Source organism: Dermacentor andersoni, chromosome 11 (assembly GCF_023375885.2).
Source record: "Dermacentor andersoni chromosome 11, qqDerAnde1_hic_scaffold, whole genome shotgun sequence".
NCBI classification, from domain to species: Eukaryota; Metazoa; Arthropoda; class Arachnida; order Ixodida; family Ixodidae; genus Dermacentor; species Dermacentor andersoni.
This window is the reverse complement of record NC_092824.1, coordinates 78,765,991-78,785,939: the sequence shown is the minus strand read 5'-3', so window position 1 is coordinate 78,785,939 and position 19,949 is coordinate 78,765,991. Positions and strand designations below refer to the sequence as shown.

The 19,949-nt window shown below is 48.2% G+C and overlaps 1 protein-coding gene across 1 annotated transcript; it reads left to right on the top strand.

Moving 5' to 3' along the window:
* The first annotated feature begins 5,893 nt into the window (after positions 1–5,893).
* Positions 5,894–18,182, top strand: LOC129381541 (uncharacterized). Its single transcript, XM_055064494.2, has 6 exons — positions 5,894–6,030; positions 7,068–7,449; positions 8,043–8,342; positions 11,176–11,448; positions 15,451–15,611; positions 16,910–18,182. The coding sequence occupies exons 1-6, from the start codon at positions 5,927–5,929 to the stop codon at positions 17,136–17,138; spliced, it is 1,449 nt and encodes a 482-aa protein (XP_054920469.2). The 5' UTR covers positions 5,894–5,926; the 3' UTR covers positions 17,139–18,182.
* Positions 18,183–19,949: the final 1,767 nt, after the last annotated feature.

The window sequence follows — 19,949 nt, the reverse complement described above, 5'->3', positions numbered from 1 at the left end:
CTCCGACCGCCGCGGGCGCCAGGCCACGCGAGCCGTGCGGGAAAACAGCATATCAGGGGATGCGTGAGAGTCGCGCATCCCCACAATATGTATACCTGAACGACGAGGGATCTGCCAAGGTATATGTAAACTGGTTGCGAAGCTTCTATAGAAGCCCTCCTGTCAAGAAAATGACGGCTCGTTGCAACCGTCGTCATATACGTATCGGGGGGACAACAGCAAGCAAAACTAAATGATGACGTCATAACCGTAAAGGGTAGTGACGTCAAGATATTATGCTGCTTAGCGCGAATGTTTGAATTTCTTCAGCGTCAAACATTTCGACCTATATATACGACAGCATTTCTTTTTCTTTTGAGGCTGAGGCGATCGAGTTGCGACTAGCCTCAGCTGAAGCGTCAACATGCAACATGTCATTAAACTATAGGAGTGGCGTAAGTCTTAATATCAACATAATTAGGCTGTTCTTTAGGGCGATTGCTCCAGTACCTTTGTTAGGAAGGTGAGCGAACAGGATGGAAATAAATGACGGTGCCACCGAGGTTTCAAAAGCAACTTCAGTTTTATTCGTCTAGAATAATGCAACCAACACAACTGACCAAACAAAACATCTGTTTCAGTGGATAAAAAAATACTATGATCAGCACATAGTCCTAATGTACAGCAACATATGCGAAGCTTTTTCACGGAATCATTCGCAATTCCGTGCGACACCATGTACTCACATCCAACAGTTACCAGACAACATTGTGCAATATTATCATTTAGAAAACATTAGACTTGCTAATTTTGCTGCCCGTAGGACACACAGAGCCGGCGTTACGGAGAGTGAACGAACATATCACGACGTTTTCCGCGCAGCGTTCCGCATTTATCGTCACGATCAGACACAGCGCGTCGGATGCCGCCGCGTGAATTCTTGCACGATAGCGAAAAGCCTGAACTCGCGCCTTTCGCCAATGAATGCCGCGCGCTAAGTCACTTGAAATTTGAAGTGAAGCGCACGCGACGCTTTGAACAAATACGCAAGAAAATAAAGAAACCTCGTACGTAGCCGCCGCGTTAAATTGAACAACGCCATTCCACACGACATAACAGCTGTCTTGTACAGTCTAGCCAAGTCTTGTGCCAGAAGCACTGGAAGGTAGGGGTCACCAAGAACGAACTAATAAATTGTGAATTGTGGTTTAAAATTTCGAGAAAAAAAATTTCACATAGGTTTCCTCGTTTTACTGTTTGTCCCCTCCTCACCTAGTGGCGATTCCATCGTGTAGCACTAACTGACATCTCTGGAAATAGTTTTTTGCACGCTTTTTGTTCCAAGCTGCGCTACCTAATTTAGGTGGACCTTGGACTTGCTCAGAAGAGACTGAGCTGCTCAAGTGCTCAAGTGAAGCGCCTCGTTATAGTGACGCAGGTAGCGGAGCCATATGGATCTCAAAGCCGCCGCTCCGCTGCTGAACGTGGAGCCCAAAGCGCCACGGCACTCGCTCCCCGACTCCTCCTCTCGCCCGAGGTCGTCGGTTCGCATGCCGCGAAGCTCCGGCGGCTCCCCTCACCCAGGAGCGAAGACCGGCAGCGACAGCGATCCCCCATCTCGAGGAGGCAGAAACAAGCCGACAAGGAGACGCGCGAGATCGGAACGCGGCCTGCATCACTCGAGGCACCACAGGCGTGTCTCCCCTGCTTCGGCCGCGGCCTCTCCGAGCACGCCAGCGGTGGTGACGTCGGTGTCGACCATGTCGGCGCCCGCTGCCGTCCTGACTTCGCAGTACCCGGAGGAGGCCGAGAGCGCCGGAAAGGGGACCCCTTTCCGCTCCCCACTGCTCAGTGCTGTAAGGCACCACTGGGACTCGCAGTTTTGGATCTCGTTCCGAAAAAAAGAAAAGTGTCATCATATATACACTCTTAGACAAATGTACACCCTTTTGGGTGTATACCAGCCACACAACGATAATCGTCATCTGCCTTGCTTGCGTTTCCTTTCTTGAAAACGCCGCGCAAGCTACTTTCCTGTAGGGAAAGCTATGCCATGCCGATAACGCGCATGCCGTTCGTTACTGGGAAGTACGGGGCTCGCAGCGTTAAAGAATGGAAATGCGAACAAGACAGATGACATTTATTGTTGTGTGTCAAGACACAACCCAAAGGGTACAATTTTGTTTTAGAGCGTATATATAGTGATGATAAGGTGCACAGAATAACAATCTTATATTGAAGGCGGACCAGCGCTCTATTAAGGTGAGGGGGACAAGGATAAGCACTGACTAGCTACTCGTGCTTGTGCGCGCTGCTCCTCACCGCGGAACCTGAGACAGGTGCACGCACATCTTCACAAGGAACGTTAACTGGCAGTACCCAGTCTCGGCGGCGCTGATAGTTCTGGCACAAATACCTCCCCCCCCTTTTTTTTTTTGTTCTGCGCGAGGCACACCTTCCTTGCGGCAGGATAGGCGGCGACGGACACCGACTTGCAACGTGACAAATCTCCAGGTGCCGAACACGCCCAAGGAGAATTACTATGTCACAGAAACTTCCAAGAATCTAGAAATCCGGAGAAGGAGCGAGGAACGTCGGTTAGGACTATAAGGTGGTCCGCTCTGAGACTGCAGGAGGACGGGTCTGCACCAAAAAGAGGCGAAGAAACAGTCCCACAAAGAAACTCGTGATAGGTGACAAGTCAATCCTTGTCGTATCTATTCCTTTCTTCATTTGCATTTCCTCGCGCTTTCTACAGTCTCCAATTGAAAGATGCCGTGGGCGAGAAAGGGGATTGCATGGAGCGGACTAGAAGAACAGGAGAGTAGAGTACACCTGGCGGTGTTGTTGTCTCCAGTTCCTCACGTATAGGATAGTACCAGTTGCAATTCACACGCTCGCGTACGGGCGTTTAACAGCGGCGACAAAACTCTCTGAGCGGGGACGAGTGGTCTCGAGTAGTTAGGCACAAAATATGGAGTCCATCCGACCACGCCAAAACAGCAATTGGCGAAGCGGCGCAAGTCAATGTGTTCGGAGTAAAAGTGACGGGAAAGTGCCGAAACATCAACAATCTCAATTGCATAAGCAAGCGATGCGCTGCCATCAAGTTCCACAATATCATCATGCGGGCGCACGTTGAAATAGCCCTCTACAATTCAGTCTCAAGCGCTTTCTGCAGGGAACCAAATAAGTCGCGTCGGTTGCTGTAGTGACAAATTGAATAGGAAGCCTCGCGCGAATGTAGGATCCCCAAAATTGCAGTAACCGCAGCGCCGGTTTTGGCAGCGCAGGTTATGAACTACGTTGTTACCCGTGGCGTCACTACGTGTAGGCAATATAAACTGATAACCATTTCAAGCTGTACTTCAAGCAAATAGCACATTGGTTTAACTACAACACACTTTCTCCACCTTTAGATTCGGTGCTCCTGTGCTTTGAGTGGTCAACTAACTGGACCTCCCTCTGGCAGTCTGCAAGTCTCCGGGTTAACTCGGATGCTATAGAACGTAAATTCGTTGCTCCCGAATTCGATCCCCTGGACCCCGACGAACCTTTCTCCAACCGCAGAGCTTTCTTTCATAGAAACCCGCGCGGGTTTTTTTTGCGGCTTGCGTGCAACTTTCGAGCATGTCCGTTCTTTTTTTTTTTTTTCATGGTCGTCCCGCTCCCTTCCGCAGACACAACGCGTCAGGCTCCAGCGACGGCAATGGCCAGCGGCTTCCCCGAGAGCCCTGGCTCTGCTGGCACTGTCCGTGGCCTTGGCGTGTGCTCTGGCAGTGGTCTACTACTTCTACCGCTCCGCGCCGTCGGGCGCACTTCAGAGTCAAGGGGCGCTGGCGACCCGCGCATGCGTGACGGCTGGCTGCCAAGAGCACGCTTCGTTCTTCCACCGCAGTCTGAACACACGAGTAGACCCCTGCGTGTACCTGGACGCCTACGTCTGCTCCCTCTGGTCGCCATCTAGCCCCATGGCTTCGGACCTTGCTGGACAGATGACTCTGACCTGGGCGTTGAGGGCCACGGAGTCGCTGACTCGGGACGCCACGTCTGAGGCTTTGGACGCGGTGAGGCTACACCTGGGGGGGGGGGGTTCTATTTAAACTGCACCATGTTTGTCGTCTTCGGCCAATAATACGTGGGTATATTTGCTGTAATAATAATAATAATAATAATAATAATAATAACAATAACAATAATGATGATGATGATGATGATGATCTTACGGAAAGGAATCCCGATGCACAAATGTATGTACAACTATTTACTTCGCGAAAAGTTAGTTGTAATCGCGCAGGCTGGTACAAAGGTCACAGCTCCAGGAGGCAGTCTACCACATTTTCCTCTTCTCCCTCTTGCGAACACGGTCCTGTCCAAATGCACCGTCACAAGATCAATAACGAATAATGTTCTTACGCAACGAAACAGTTGCGTCGCCGCGGAAGACGCGCACTTAAGCTTTGTTGCTAACGAAACAGGCAAGCAATGCTCGGAAACGTGGTTCTAAGGCAAATCCACCGAAACGTGCTAACTCGATCCGTGCGCAATCTGAGCTGATAGTCAACCGGTGATTTAGCGGGAAGAGTCATGTGCACTGATGGCGCTGCTATTTACGTAACACCCCTGTGAAAATGATAGGTTACGAGACAGCCGGACGCCTTTCGGCCTCACCCGTTGGACGGGTGAATGGCGAGTTTAGGTTAGGGGACGCAAACGGCTTGTGTACGCAAGAACTGGGGGCGACGGTACTGAGCATGCGCAGAAACCGACGTAGTGTTCCGCGCATGCGCAGTACCGTGGCCCTTAGTCATCGCGTACGCAAGCTGCTTGCGTCCCCTAATCTAAAACTCTCTAATGACGCCCTTTCCCCTCCCGTCTTTAGGGAGGCGCACTGGGCGCGCAGCGTAAGGTCGTATCGGCCTTCCTGCGCAAGTGTATCGCCCAGAAGGACGATGACCCACGCAGCCTTCTCAGCGTGCGCAAGTTCGCCGCCGACCTGGGCATCCCGTGGCCGTACGAGGCGAACGATCCCTCGGAGCCGGGCCCCCACCCGTTCGAAGTGCTCATCGAGCTAGACGTGCTTTGGGGCCTGGAGCTGTGGTGTCAGGCAAGTCAACAGAGGTTTCGCGCTCTTAGATCTGCCTATGTATGACAGAAAGACATGGCGGAGGCAACACGACCGCACGGTGCCAGGTGTTGCGTTGCCTTTCTTCTTTTATGCGTCCCGTTTGTAAGCTTACGCTGCACGCTATAGCTGTCGAGCAAGCCATCATCGCGGTGCGGTTCCTTTGCCGAAACACACAAGAAGCTGACAGTAAAGGTCAGGCGCCTTTCGGCGCCTTGCTGGTTCGGCCTGTTGGCCCCTGTTACTACACCCAAGAAGCGTGCGAACAGTGATTCTCGAAACGTAATGAATTTACAAATCACCCGGCCGTGGTGACTCGGTGGCTTTATCTCGAGCAGAACGAGGGCAAACGAGGGTGAATGCGGAGAACAATGGCAGCACGCGCACGCAGACTATGAATGAAGGTCAACTGAAACACAGACAGGTACAAGAAAAATCACTCGCCGCTGTGGCTCTCTGGCCATGCCATTGTGCTTCGGCGCACGAGATCGTGGGTTCGACTCCCTGCTGCGGTGGTTGCGTGCACCCCTGCGGTGGGTTACGGGACGCAAAGAAATGCTCGTGTATCATGCTTTCGGTGTATGGCCTTGTTATGCACGTTTCGTCTGACGAGCTTTGCTATCCGTTATGGAATGAACTATGAGGCAGCAAGCTTTCACTGAGCTTCACGTCGAGTACTCAAAAAAGCTTTCGAAACCATTTCTGTACGATTACCACATACATTTAAGGAGTAGTAACATACGGTCGGCTGATATGCCACGGCCTCTTCTTTTTCTCCAGACAGCCGTGTTGAAGCGCCAGCGTCAAAAACCGATACCGCCCATGCTGGTGGTACGCAGGACAGATATGGCCTCCGCCTGGTTGGGCTTGGTCGACGCGCTCGACAACAACCAAGGACGCAGGGCATACTACGAAGACATACACAGGTACACAAGTAGAATAAGCGAGAGTCCGGCTGAAAGTACGGGAAACCTGCGCGCGTAATCGCTCACACAGAAAAAAAGTTAAAAGTTCCTATGCAAGAACTGTTCATAAAGAAATGGCCAGGCTTAGCTTGGTTAAGCCAAGAATGCGTTGCATATTGCGCGCGTTGCATATTGCGTGGTCCGTGACGTCACGCGCCGGCGCAGCGCCCCTAACGGGAGGAGCGGGAGTCAGGTGGTGGCTGCGGCCGCGCGCGACCGCGCGAGTTGGGGCCCAGCTTTTCCTCCGTGACGTCACGCGCCGGCGCAGCGCCCCCAGCGGGAGGAGCGGGAGTCAGGTGGTGGCTGCGGCCGCGCGCGACCGCGCGAGTTGGGGCCGGTTGGGGCCCAGCTTTTCCTCCGGCTGTCGTGACGTCACGTCACGTGGTTGCGCTAAAGGTCAATGGTGGCTGCCCGGCCGCGCCCAAGGGCTGAACTGAGTGATTGCAATATGCAACGCATAAAAAGTACAGCCAACTGTTTTCTTGGACATACATTAACCAAGGTGCCCAATGCCAATGGCAAACAACAGTTAAAACAAAAAGCTCTGTAAATACCGGCTCGGGTCTACTATTTTTGTTAGATACAATGCGACACCTTTGGGGATCTGGTCGCTATAGTAAAGTAAAATTTTTTATGCCTTTCTGGACTGTAGCTTTTTAACCACAGGCCCTCATCGTGCCCTTGTGAGACACGTGAGCGCGCGAATGAGCGAACAGACCATTAACTAGGAAAACAACAAAAGAAACATAACCGAACGAATGCGCACGGGTAAATATGCTTAACTATAGAAGCATGTTTAAACATTGATTTCCTATATACTTTGACTACAAATCTGTCCACCGCACTTATATCTAATTAGTCTTCTTCGCTGTGCACTACACATTAGCCCATCGGTAGCGCGCGATAAACAAATCGGTAAAGGTGCGGGGCTGTCCCCGAAGAGTTGGTTCATGAGCCTGGCTGGCACATTACCGGCGCGCATCCAACGCCCCGCGCAGCCTCTACGGCGTGCCCGTCCCCGACGCGGCGACCGCCGACAGGCACCTAAAGACCGAACGAGAGGTGCTGACGGCGCTGGCGACCGTCGCGAACGAGACCGGCCGCGAGGCCGTCGACACCACGGTCGGCCGTCTCGAGTCGCTCTTCAGCCACTTGGACGGCATCCCGCTCGTCCAGTTCCTCGTGTCCTTCTTCAACACCTCGGGGATCCACAAGCGCAGCCGCGTCTACGTCGAGAGCCGCCGGTTCGTCGTCGCCCTGGACGAGCTGCTGGGCAAGTTCGGCAAGGACCGGCTCATGGAGCACATCGCCTGGTGGTTCGCCCAGCTGTGCGCCGTGATGGTCTCGAGCAAGGCTCGCCTGCTGATCGGAGGGAACGAGGTAACGGAGCCCCGATGTGTCGCGTTCGTAAGAAGTTCGCTGGCATCTATAGAATCCTGCAGACAGATTGCCTGTTCCGCCTCCATCGTGCGAGTTGTCTTGTTCGGACGTCGCGCGGTGTATGTAGTCCTCTTGCTTGGGCTAGTTGGTTCATGCTTGAAGTAGGTAAAGGCAAGGCGCGTCTTGTCGTTTGTGTTTCTTCCTAAGTCCTGTTCTTCTGCGCCTTGCCTTTACCTACTTCAAGTATGTAGTCCCTTGCCGAAGATGAATTGAATGACGTGCGCATGAATTTTAAGCATTTATAGCGAAACTTCCTTTTTTTTTTTTGCTACGTGCCTCTCAACGAGCGATAATAGTCGGTCTTTGACGGCGAACGCTTCCCGTGTAGCTCGGTTGGGCGAGAGCCAGTATTTCCAGTATATATACCCTTTGCAACCGCGTCTTTCTATGGGCGGTAAAGAAAGTCTGGCCACCGTGAGAAACCGATGAAGAAAAGGCAATGGAAGGCCATTCACTTTAAAAAATAAGCGAGTCGCGTGGCCAGCCTCTCGTGAAAGGTTTGCGAGAGTCTATATATACGGCGATACGCGCAGGTGGAATCGGAAACCTTAAAGAAGGCGCACTGCTTCGACATGGCCGTGGCCTGGTTCGGGCCCACACTGTACGGCAGCGTCGCGTACGTCACCGCGGCCGATGAAAGGCGCGCCGTGGACGACTTCCTGCGGGCTCTGCTCGGAGACGTCCACCGGGCCGTCACGGCGATCTCGTGGACCGACGAGACGACGCGGCGCGCCATGGTCCGCAGGCTGCACGAGATGAGCGTGGTGACCTCGCAGGAGCCGGAGGAGGCGAGCCGCGCCGCACTGTCCGAAGTCTGGTCGAATTCGACTAAGGTAGGACTGAGTGAGCGATGGCCAATGAGCGGACGCAGTGCACACGGACGCCGTACGCAGGATGCCTTCGGGATACTTTAAAGGAATACTGACATAGTATTATCGAGTCAAGGTGTTGGGCTTTGAAATCTTAAAGGACGTATTAGTAAGCCTTAGAGCGACATAAATAATTTAATATAGATGCATTTATACCAGCTGTTCTAAGAACGTCTTTCAGTATAGGTTCGCAGTCCTGAGACTTATCTGTCGTGACATCACCGCACTCTATTTAGGTCGCTCAGTCGTCTGCTATAAATATTCTTCTACTTGCTTGGCGGCCCGCTATAGCAGCACAGCACATGACCGAACAATTACGAAGCGAGTGCCGAAACGTCACTCCGTTCTTCTTGCATGTGGCAACAATTTTCGCGTTATGACGCCATGACAAACGCACCTCCTGGGAAACTGAGCTGAAACTGGTTCCTAATAAAAAGGTATTTACAGCAATATTATTTTATTTCTGAGACTTGCGAGTAGTCATTCTAGGATTTCAATGCCCCCTAACTTCATTTATTGCAATTAATGGAAGAAAGCTACTATTATGTCTGTACTTAACCACCTGGGATTGAATATCGGGCATTAAAGTATCAGTACGCCAGCCCTTTCGCACCTAACCCGCCTCAAAGTATAGCCGCTGCTCCCGGAATTCGGACCAGCGATTTGTTGCCGAGATACAGGCATCAGCGTGGGCTGTGCCCTAAACGACTTGTTGCCATGTCGATTGCGCTTGTTCTTGATCTGTGGGCTGTAAATTCTTGAAGCCTTTGACCAGACACGCAAGTTGTGAAGGCGGGCTAGTCGGTTGAAATTCGTCGTGTGTATTGAATAAAGGTACAGTAGACTGAAGCAGAAAGACATCTAGCTTACGGGACTGGTTCTTCGAGCATTAGAACGTCCATGTTTCTAAGCGTCTGTGCTACGGCTGTCTGTGTTTGTTGATGCACTCGTAGATACTCATGAGGTCACCACAATAGAGTCGTTCGTAAACCATGCAAACGCAGATGGCACAGAAATGAGACAAATCCTACAAAAATTACCGCCCACGCATTCCGTACGGGTGGTTAACCAGCGAAGCTGAATCGTGCGTCGCCGGTGTTTATCACACTGGGTTTATCCCTACGGTTCATTTAAACAACGGCTTGGTAGGCTGCTGGATACTCGGTACGTAGTCGCTGCTTGCGCTCGGCTGCACGAGCCTGTTCCTGTGCTCGGGTTGCAGCGACCGGCACAGTGTTCCCGGTTCTGCTCATAGCGTTGCTGATCGAAAGCTCCCTACTCCTCAGGAGAGCGTATGACGCGTGGCCTACCCATTTCGTAGAGAAACTACCACCGGAGAGAAACCGCTGCGGGCCAGCTCGGCTGCGACGGAGAGCAACGACGTCACTACTGGCGTAGCCAATCTCGCGCCTCTCGTTCTTTTTTTTTTTTTTTTGCGCATGTGCATGGTTTTACGCCGGAAGGGTTTTCGGCGTACAGGCGACAGACGGGCGGACACATGCCATATACAGCTTCGCTGTAAAATGTTAAATATAGGGAATGTTCCTGAATCCGACATGTGTAAAGCCCACTTAGCGCGTACGACTTCCCTCGGTCGCACCAGTGACGCTAGTGGACGAATAATATCTGAGGACCTCATATTTTTTTATTAACGGCTATCAATGAAGACAATAATCACTATCACTATTATGTTAGGCACTATCAATAACAGACAATGAAGACAGACAAAGCGCTGGGGACATTATTGTTACGCTTAATTCAAATGTTGAAATAACAAGGTAATTGGGAAACGGAAGGGGACGAAAAGATAACTTGTAGGATGTGGGATCTGAACCGACACCTTCCGCATTACGCGGACGGTGCTTAACAACCAAGTTACCGGCGGCGGCAATGCTCCTTTTAACTTTATCGGATATTTCAGTGCATATGAAAGACTAAACAGTGCCGACAGTGTTTCACGAAGCCTCCCCGGCAGTCTTAACGACCTGGAAGCTCGGCATGCAAGCGCTTTTGATGCGTTCCGTCCTCGTTGGGATTGAGCCTCCGCGACCAGAAACCGAACTCGTCACCTTGTACCTAGCAGCAGCGCTATGCCATCACAGCTATTCAGTCACCGCGGGCAGCTTTGTGCCAGTTTTGTTTTATTTGTTTTTATTGACAACATACTGTGGTCTAAAGACCGAGCGCGGGGAGGGGGGGGGACGTAACAAAAGTAGTTGACGAAAGAAATTTGAAAAACACAAAAGAACAGAGTGAAACGGTAGAAGACAGTATAATACATAATTATAATCAAAAGTCAGCAGGACTGAGCAAAAGTGGAAAGCACGACCAAACAGATCAAAACACATCCAAACAGATACACAGTTCGAAAAAAGAACACCACAGTTCGTACTGTGTGGTCATAAACAGAAATGTACACAGCTCTCAGAGTCAGAATTATCCCCATCACGAAATGCTTCCAACGGTAACGCATTCCATTCTTTTATGGTCCGAGGAAGCAAAAAAAGATTACATGAAAAAATTTGTGCGTGCGAAGTAAGGTACAAGAGTATGAGCACATGTGTGTCCAGTTTGACTAGACATGCTGTGTGTTAAGTAAGCTTCAGGTCTAATGTTAACTTTACCAAAAATATGATAAATATGTGAAATATGTGAATGACCATACCGTAAAATGCTTCATTTTGTGCAATGAATGGATTTGCTGCATACGCGGAAAAGAAAGCGGAATGCCACAGAGCGAGACGTGCTCCGGTTTCCTTACATCTATAAACTGTGCGCGTCCCGCACGCTGCTTCAGGAATTCATCGACATCCTGACCGCCCCGACGACGAAGCGAATCTCCGAGGGCGGCGAGGCGTGGCGCTTTTACGAGGGCGAGGGCCGGCTGGTGAATCCGTACCGCGGACTGCTGTACCGCTACCTGAGCAACACGCTGACCGTGACGCACGCCGCGACCGCCAGTCCGCTCTTCTACGCCGACTACAGCGGGGGCGGCGTCCTGCGCGCGGCCAGTTTCGGAGGCCTGGCCACCGCCTTCCTGGAAGCCGCGCTCAGAATGTTCGACAGACGAGTGAGTTCTCGACGCTTCGCGTAGATCGACAGTTCGAGTGAGATAGCATGTTGGAAAGAATAAAAAAAGCTTGCGGTCACTGACCTCATCAAAAGCTAATCGACGTTTCAGAAACCCACGCGGGTTACTTATTCACATTGCCTTCACAATTGTACAAGTATTTTACAGTACAAGTACAGGTACAATACAAGTACAGATACAATACAGTACAAGTACAAGTGCAATTGTACAAATACAAGTACAATTGTACAAGCGAAAAAAATTCACCGACCATTACTACACTCCCGAATGCGAAATTTGAGCGCACCAGTATACGTGTTTCCATTAGGCGACATATATTGAGGCAAAGAATTTGAGGTACTCGGGCACGTATAGCAGGGTCGGTAATCGTCGAAAGTCTGATGTGCGGGTCAAGCACGGCGGCTTTTATGCAGGACTCATCGAAGGTTCCAGTGTAATCGCTGGAGCCGCGTAGCTTCCAGAAAGTGCTACAGCCTTCGCGTCTCGCATACAATCCGATTGCCAAACAATCGCAAACCATGAGAATCGAAACAAGCGGGAACGAGACTAAACAAAGCAAACCATATACAAGCGCGAGCGAGAGCTCACGCGAGCCGACGATATTACGAAACGAGCGGTCCGGCTGGGGCCAAATACGAGTACGCATCGAGCGGTCTGCTGGGTCCGCACGACACCAGTTTCACGCGCGCACGTGACTGCACGGGCCGCTCTCACTGGTCACCTCCGTTCACGGCTCGCGTCTTTCTCCCGCTCTGCGTTCGCTCTTTCATTTTTCGCTGTGCTCGTTCGCTCCGTTACGCCGCCGACGCCAATGCTCGCAGCAGGAACGAGCGCCTAAAAGGGCTGCGTTCTATAATAGGAAACCGTATGCTACAAGGTACTGTGGTATACGGTCCCGTTCCTTCTTGTGACGTTCTTATACTAGTTCCTTGCTGCTTAGTGTGGCAATCTGCATGCCTTCAAACGTGTGAACTTTAAGGTCTGTAAAGTCGCGCATACTGCGAAAAAGGAGCGGGAAGGGGGACATCACGCATTTATTTTCAAGCCTACCGGAGCACACGCTGGTTGTGGGATACATACGGATGTTATTAACGATTGTTTAACTTTATAGGTTTAGCTTTATAGGTTTATAGCGTTATATGTTTAGCACCGGAGTATTTTTTTTTTTCAAAGCAGATACGGACAATCAGAACTTTGTTTTTAGATCTCTGACTTTTTGAGCCAATTTGTTGTCAATCTCGCCTGTTGATGGACTTCTTTTTTTTTTTTAATAGACATAACTCGAAGCCAGTACTCTCTTGTTTACATGCTGCCACACGAGGGCGACACACGTACAATCACCTATTTCTTTTTTCCGTGCGTACATTGTTTTTTTAAATATTCCACCATTCCTTATTTTAAGACCTTTAATACACTTTTGGGACCATAATTTATTGGTCTTAAAACTTCGTAAAATCGTATAGAACGAGCCTAAATTCGTAAATATTGAGAAAAATTCGGGTGAATCAGCACGAATTGTGGCATGTGGACTCCTTTTTCACAGTGCCTTCCGTTGCGAAGGCATTGATAACAAGGAACTTGTGTGAGGTTCCAAAACGTGAATAATCTTTTGACTTGGGCCAGTGACGTGAACCTGTTATGGTGATTTATTTTTTTTTTTCTTTGCAGATGCTATCTGCCCTTTAATATTGCCTTTCTAAGCTCGGTTACAATAATTTTTGACCCCGTATGCTTCGTCGAGTCAGTATACATATATGTGAACAGAATGCTTATGAGTCTTGCTACATTCATTTACACAAACGCTGCCGACCGTGCCATGAACAAGTCCCCTATCAGAATTGTCGCCTCGCGCCTGTGTTTTTTTTTTTTCGTCCTCCCACTGTTCACCACTTCTAGCCTCTATCTTGTTGTAACCCTCTGCCGTTTTTTTTTTTTTTTGTAATGCTCCGTACGTGGTTTTAATAAAACATCCTTCATAATGTGCAGTGTTATGATATACATTTGCTAATTTTGTTATTACTAGGCTGAGAAATTTGGTTCGTATTGATGTAGAGAAAGGCTGTTCATTGACTGAAAAATTATTTGACAACGTTTCAATTCGCTTCCTACACAATACGATTCGCGTTTGATTCGGTCTCAAAAATTGCTGTTCGTAAAGACTTAGTGCAAACATAAAGGTCTCTTCTCGTAGAACTTCTCTACGGTAGGCATATTTCTTAACTCTTTCCTTACCGTGCCTACATGAATCGATCAGTTTAATCGAGCGTTTTTCTACGCGTTGTTATAGATTTCAGTTGGAATTTTTCTACTAGCAACATACAACATCGACCGTCTGAAACGACGACTGAACTTTATTTCTTATATTTGACAATTTCCAGATGATTGTGGAGTCTGGAAAAATGAAACTTCGACTGGTAATATCATCGAAACTAGCCTCCAGTGCTACCAGCACATCAATAAAAAAGGCTAAACATTTGCGTTTTGGTCCGCTCGGCAACGTTGGCGTTAACATGACAGCAACACTGCAGATACAGAAGATGCTCTCGGCTTGTCAGTGTTCTGATCCGACGTATTGGCTGTGTTAACGACGTCTCAAACAACAGTAGATATATTTTCTTAACTCTTTCCTTACCGTGCCTACATGAATCGATCAGTTTAATCGAGCGTTTTTCTACGCGTTGTTATAGATTTCAGTTGGAATTTCTCTACTAGCAACATACAACATCGACCGTCTGAAACGACGACTGAACTTTATTTCTTATATTTGACAATTTCCAGATGATTGTGGAGTCTGGAAAAATGAAACTTCGACTGGTAATATCATCGAAACTAGCCTCCAGTGCTACCAGCACTTCAATAAAAAAGGCTAAACATTTGCGTTTTGGTCCGCTCGGCAACGTAGGCGTTAACATGACAGCAACACTGCAGATACAGAAGATGCTCTCGGCTTGTCAGTGTTCTGATCCGACGTATAGGCTGTGTTAACGACGTCTCAAACAACGGTAGATGCTCCGGAGTTGGTGTTGTTTTCATATTTGTGTTCGACTAATATCAAGTGCAACTTTGATACACCAGTGATACGGCTGTAATTTAATATATCGCAGTACTACTACGTCATGAGATGAGCCCATTTCTAGCGGTAACGAGACTTAATAGGCTGGAATTATACGTGCGCTAACAACTCTGCGCAGAGCCAGCTTATTACTTTGTTGTCTCTTGACAACGAAAGTGCAAGTGTCAAGAACTGATAAACTAGACACATCCAAGAATGTGCTAAAAGAACAAGGTAGATGTTAAACGGGGAGGGTTTCGTTCTTAATGATCAGTGTTTATCACTTTGCTATTCCTTCCGTGCACGTCTCATGTTGTTTATGACGCTTTTATTTAATGCCCAAACATCATACTATAGTATCGTAGCTGTATGATGCGAAGAAAATTTAAAGATGCTAGAATGTTTTGTCCATGTTGTTACATAGTGCTATATTCGTTAAATTTTTTGTATATTTAAACAGAAATTCTACATCGACCCATTGATGCCTATGTTGCTTGTTGACTTTGTATACTTTTGCGAAGCACTCTGTATTGAAGTGTAGCTGAGTGCAGTTGTGAGACATTTGGTAGGCTTCGCCCCGTTAGTGTTGGCCTCTCATTCGATCAAATGATAAAGGAAGACACTGTTCTGCTTTTACGAAAAGACATATCGCGCTAAATGTATTATAAGCAGTTCAGGCGTTGCTCTCAACGCAGAGATCCTGTTCGCCTTTCTGGGCCGCGATATTTTGCTTCCCCAGACCGACTATGGGTGAGCTATCAGCTCTTTATGGGGTTGGAACGGAAGGATATGCACATGCTTTTTTTATATTTCTTTGTTTACGTTGTGATCCGCACCAGCGACGCTCACCTCCTGCTTGGGCCACTCGGCCCCCATCCTTGTCATAAAGGTTGGTTTACGTTCCATGAGCCCCCGCTTTGCATTCGCAGGGCATTCGAATAGACGAAGGCGAGGCCAGGGCCTGGATGAGCCCCCGTGCCGAGAGACAGCTGTACCGCAGGTTTCACTGCAGCAGCGTCATCGGCGAAAACATGCTGCAGGTGGCCAGCCTTCGCATCGCCTGGGAGGCCTACAAGAACGCCTCGTCGGGGTAAGCCACGCCCAGTGCGCCTTGTGAATAAGTCTGTGCCGTTCCACCTCTGTATTCCAGCAAATGGGCGCACTGCCATGTCTCTTCAAGGTTCTTTGTAGGCTTGCATACATTTCGGTCTCACCTTCACTTTTTTACAAAGATTTGCACCTTTATGTGTGTATAAATTGTGTCTGGACGTTATACGGCTAACGCCCTCACGTTGAAGGGGTGAGATCGAATCGCTGGCCACGACCAGTGAAGTTTGCCGAATTTTTTTGTTACAAATAAATATTATGGCGTCTGCCACAGGCGACAAGAAAAGTGCATTAAATAAACTTTCAAAGCTGTCGCCGTGAAGTTCTCTTGTCAGATATTTCTCTGTGTCCAAGGCGGCCAAGATTATTAGGCAGTTTTCAACTGTGTCTTTTTCGCATCACACGTATAGCTATCATTCGCTATCACGTGTAATAGATCGTTAGCCCTAAAGGCAGGGACGTTACCCACGGGAAAAAGCAACACCCTTAAGGGCGCCAATTTTTTGTAATTTATTGTAAGGTTACCTTAAATTAGTGTACAACAAACGAAGCTATCTCTGAGCAAGCGTGAAATTTTGTGGAAGGTATTGCACGTTTGTATGAATTCCGACTCCTCATGAATGCCAGCTTGAGTTGGATAAGCTATACCCCCTATGACATAGTGAACTCTCTCAGACGCGACCATTCCTGTTCGGATGGACGGGTTTGAAGCGCGCGCCAGGCTAAATTTAGCTCTAATTACGTCACGCGTGGCCCGAACACGACATCATCAGCGCGTGTGACATGTGCATGGTGACACGTGCATGCTTCTTTTCTCTACACAACGACGCCAAAACTAACTGCGCGGGGTGCATGGTTGCAAAGATATCAGCGAGAATGCTACAACACATTTTTCCGTTACATCGTTTCGGCAAGCGATACTCTTTGACCGTTTTGAAAGACGGTGCCCTTGGCCACTTTTATTCGCTTTAGTGTGCCTGTCCTGGTGCCCTTACGATCATGGTACGTCACCGCGGGCCTTGGCACTCAAATGTTGCACCCGTACCTACGTGTATTTCCACGGAGAGCCATCGTCTCTTCTTCCGCACTCTGTATACAGAGCCAGTCCAATTACTACAAATAGAGTGAAACATTTCTGAGAGAAACGGGGCTTAAAATTACCACCACAAAGCACTCCCAAGAAACGAAAACCGGGGAAGAAATCGGGGTATGTACCAATAAGCAACACGCCTCACTTATGCCGTAAAGCTAACTTATATTGTGCCTTTCGCTCTCCTCCAGCGGCGATTCGTCGTCCGTCGAGGCTCTGGACATCCTCGACTCGCACGGCAACGCCCAGCGCTACACGTCGGACCAGCTCTTCTTTCTGACCTACTGCCGCCACTTCTGCAGCACCGGCACCGGCTGCCACTCGGCCGTGCGCAGCCTGCCCGACTTCGGCTCCGTCTTCGGCTGCGCCAAGGGGCGCCCGGAAGAAGACGATCTAAGCCAGTGCCGTTTCTTCACTTAGCGTTGACTTCACCGCCTACCGATCTCACATTTCTGCTTTGCGCGTTTGCATACATACTGCTACTGCAGCCATCGCTTCTCTCTACACCGCTATTGTGGACTTTTTTGCGAAACGCGTTTTAGTTTTCGCAGAACTTACTGACTTCACTTTTATATTTCTAGATTATGTTTGGACCTAAAAGCTAATCCCTTATGCATGTACGCCTCGACTTCGCTTCACACTTTCTTTTATTGCAAGTCACAATTCGAGGGTTCAGTGCTGATGATGCTAAAATGCAACTCTACGCGCATCTTAACCTCGATCATCCGTGACCTCAGTGCAACACTGAGAGCGAATGTGGCGTGCACGCCGTGAAGCGTAAGAGGAGCAAAATACAGGACTTGTTCTAATGGCAAGTTTTCTTTTTTTTTTCACATTTTGACTGAACTTATATCCGCGTGCGATATCGTCTTTCTCACATTTGTGTCTCCTACCAAATGTATATTAATTGCAGACGTGGACACATCAGCATGATTTGTAATTTTACTTTCCTGTGTAATTTGAACGTGTCGTCTGCAGCTCTGTCGCATATTATGGGAAATAAAAACGTTCATACAACATGCTCATAAGTGATAAAATGTGTTTTTTGTTCATTCTTTTTTTTTTTACGGACATTGTGATTCGGCTGCGTCACATGTCCGGTTGCGTCACATAAGTTACACTAACGGGCCCGTTCCTCGGTTACAGTTGTCGCAGCATAACTTCACGTTGCATTGGCAGCACTGCTCCAAGGTAACAAGCCGTATGTTACTATATATCTTCTACCTATAAGAACAAGTACTCTCGGCATTCGGCATTCTATAGATACTGTGATTCAAAGTACACGAAGCTGAAATACTGCACAAGCCTTGTGCATTCCCCTGAAATGTGGTGCCGAGAAGAGGGACACAGGACAGCTTTTACTAATACTAAATACGCGGGACGGATGGATTCCTTTAGGAGCAGCGGAGTTGGGATCAGCGACAAGATAATCCACCTTCAGCCTTCACGCAAACATTGCGCATTTCCAGGTTCACAAGAGGACTAAATAAATGAAATTTCTCATCGTGCTGCGCGAATTCGCGTTTCCGATACAAGCAGTTGAATCGGTTTGCTAATTCGTCGCAAGCGTTGTCTCTTAAGAGGAACCCGCTTTTCCTTGTATAATGGGGCAAGCGAACAACAAGAGTATATATAGAGTATGTATAGTAGTAGCGAGAGCATGTATAGAGACAGAAGGAGCATGTATAGCAGTAACGGATTCTTTATTTTTATGTTCATTTCTCACTGCAAATAGCCTCACATAGGTCACGTACATTTCACTGTCTAATACCCTCTCACTTAACACTAATAATATTGGTGTAGGAGCCTGGTCACAAAGGATTGGTGGAAAAGCAGTAGCTAACACTGTATAATAACACACATTTCCAGGAACTACAGTTGGTGTTTTCTTTTTTAATGTTACTTTTATATGTTATGTTCTATTACTGTATTTATCATACTTTCAGCTAACATTGTATAGTTAGCAAATCTTGTGTATGAACTCTTAATATATGTCCTCCTTACTTCTTGTGTAACCCAGTCCTCTCTCTAATGCCGGAAAGTCCTGAGGGTAAATAAATAAATACATTAATTAAACAAATGAATTTCCAGACAGCTCGGCGAGTGCGGCTCTTAGTGGTCCAATAATTCCGATCCTTCCGATAATTCCGAACCGACAGCTCCTATTTCCTAGGAGCAGAAGCTTCTGCCGTAATAGAAAAGCTGATGTATTTACAAAGTTTAGATGTCGAATACCTACATTAAACTATTATCTGTATCGATCTGGTCTAGCGCACTCTTCTTCGCGCTCTTACTGTGGTGAGCACGAGACAATGGAATGCTTCTTCATGTCATGTCGCCGTCTTTCAACATTAAGAAAACATACTTTAGGAAGGCAATTTCATGATGCTGGATCGAGTATGACGATTCCTGATATTCTATCTTTCGGAGCCTCTTTTCTGGGACACTATCATGGCGATGATGGTTCAGCTGTTGTGAGATACCCAATTGAATCAGGACGATTCCATTGCTGAATTCTTAAACTTCATCTGAACTGATTCTTTCAGCTATTCCAAATTTTCAATGGTGCTCCTTCTTAGATTCGCTTAATGGTTTTTACGTCACCCGATTCATGGCCAATCCCCCATAGTTGTTATGAGTCACTCGTAGAGGCAAACAAACAAACATCTCCCCCCTCCCAGTGCTAATCGAAAACATTCTTCAAATTATTCAACAGCGGTTGTTGTGACTGTTTCATTCTCAGTGAAACATCGATCACTCCCTTCGTCTTCAGACACTATTGTAGCCAATACATTTAAATCGTTAATGCCCCCAAACATAAGCCTGGTGCGGTTGGTATGGGTTCCAAGCCATCGTGGTATATTCTTAAATGAAATGCGCGGATATCTCTTGATGGACCAGCTATGTACGTTAAACCTACATCGGCTTATGTCCCTGCAGCTATAGGTTTAGAAAATTTTCTCTTTTCCAATATTCTAAAAAACCGAAAATCCAAGTGTTGGAATTTAATCATTTGCCCTTATCATGGAACAATAGATGGTGTCCCGCACGTAAATTGGAAATCTCCATCAGAAAATTACGATGCCGCATCCCACCATTAATCGTTTACCTATACAGGTCTAGTCTGGCACCGTCCCCTCTGTGCCCTAGCTGTCGGGAACCCCAAAACATTGAACACTTTCTGCTAGCATGGCGTCGATATGGAAATCAGAGGAAGTAATTAGCCTTTTC

Excerpts from the sequence above, each read along its gene's own strand:
- LOC129381541 (XM_055064494.2), top strand. The coding sequence starts at position 5,927 with ATGCTGGTGGTACGCAGGACAGATATGGCCTCCGCCTGGTTGGGCTTG. Across the intron at positions 7,450-8,042 it reads TGCTGATCGGAGGGAACGAG|GTGGAATCGGAAACCTTAAA; the intron begins GTAACGGAGCCC and ends CGATACGCGCAG. Across the intron at positions 11,449-15,450 it reads TCAGAATGTTCGACAGACGA|GGCATTCGAATAGACGAAGG; the intron begins GTGAGTTCTCGA and ends TTGCATTCGCAG.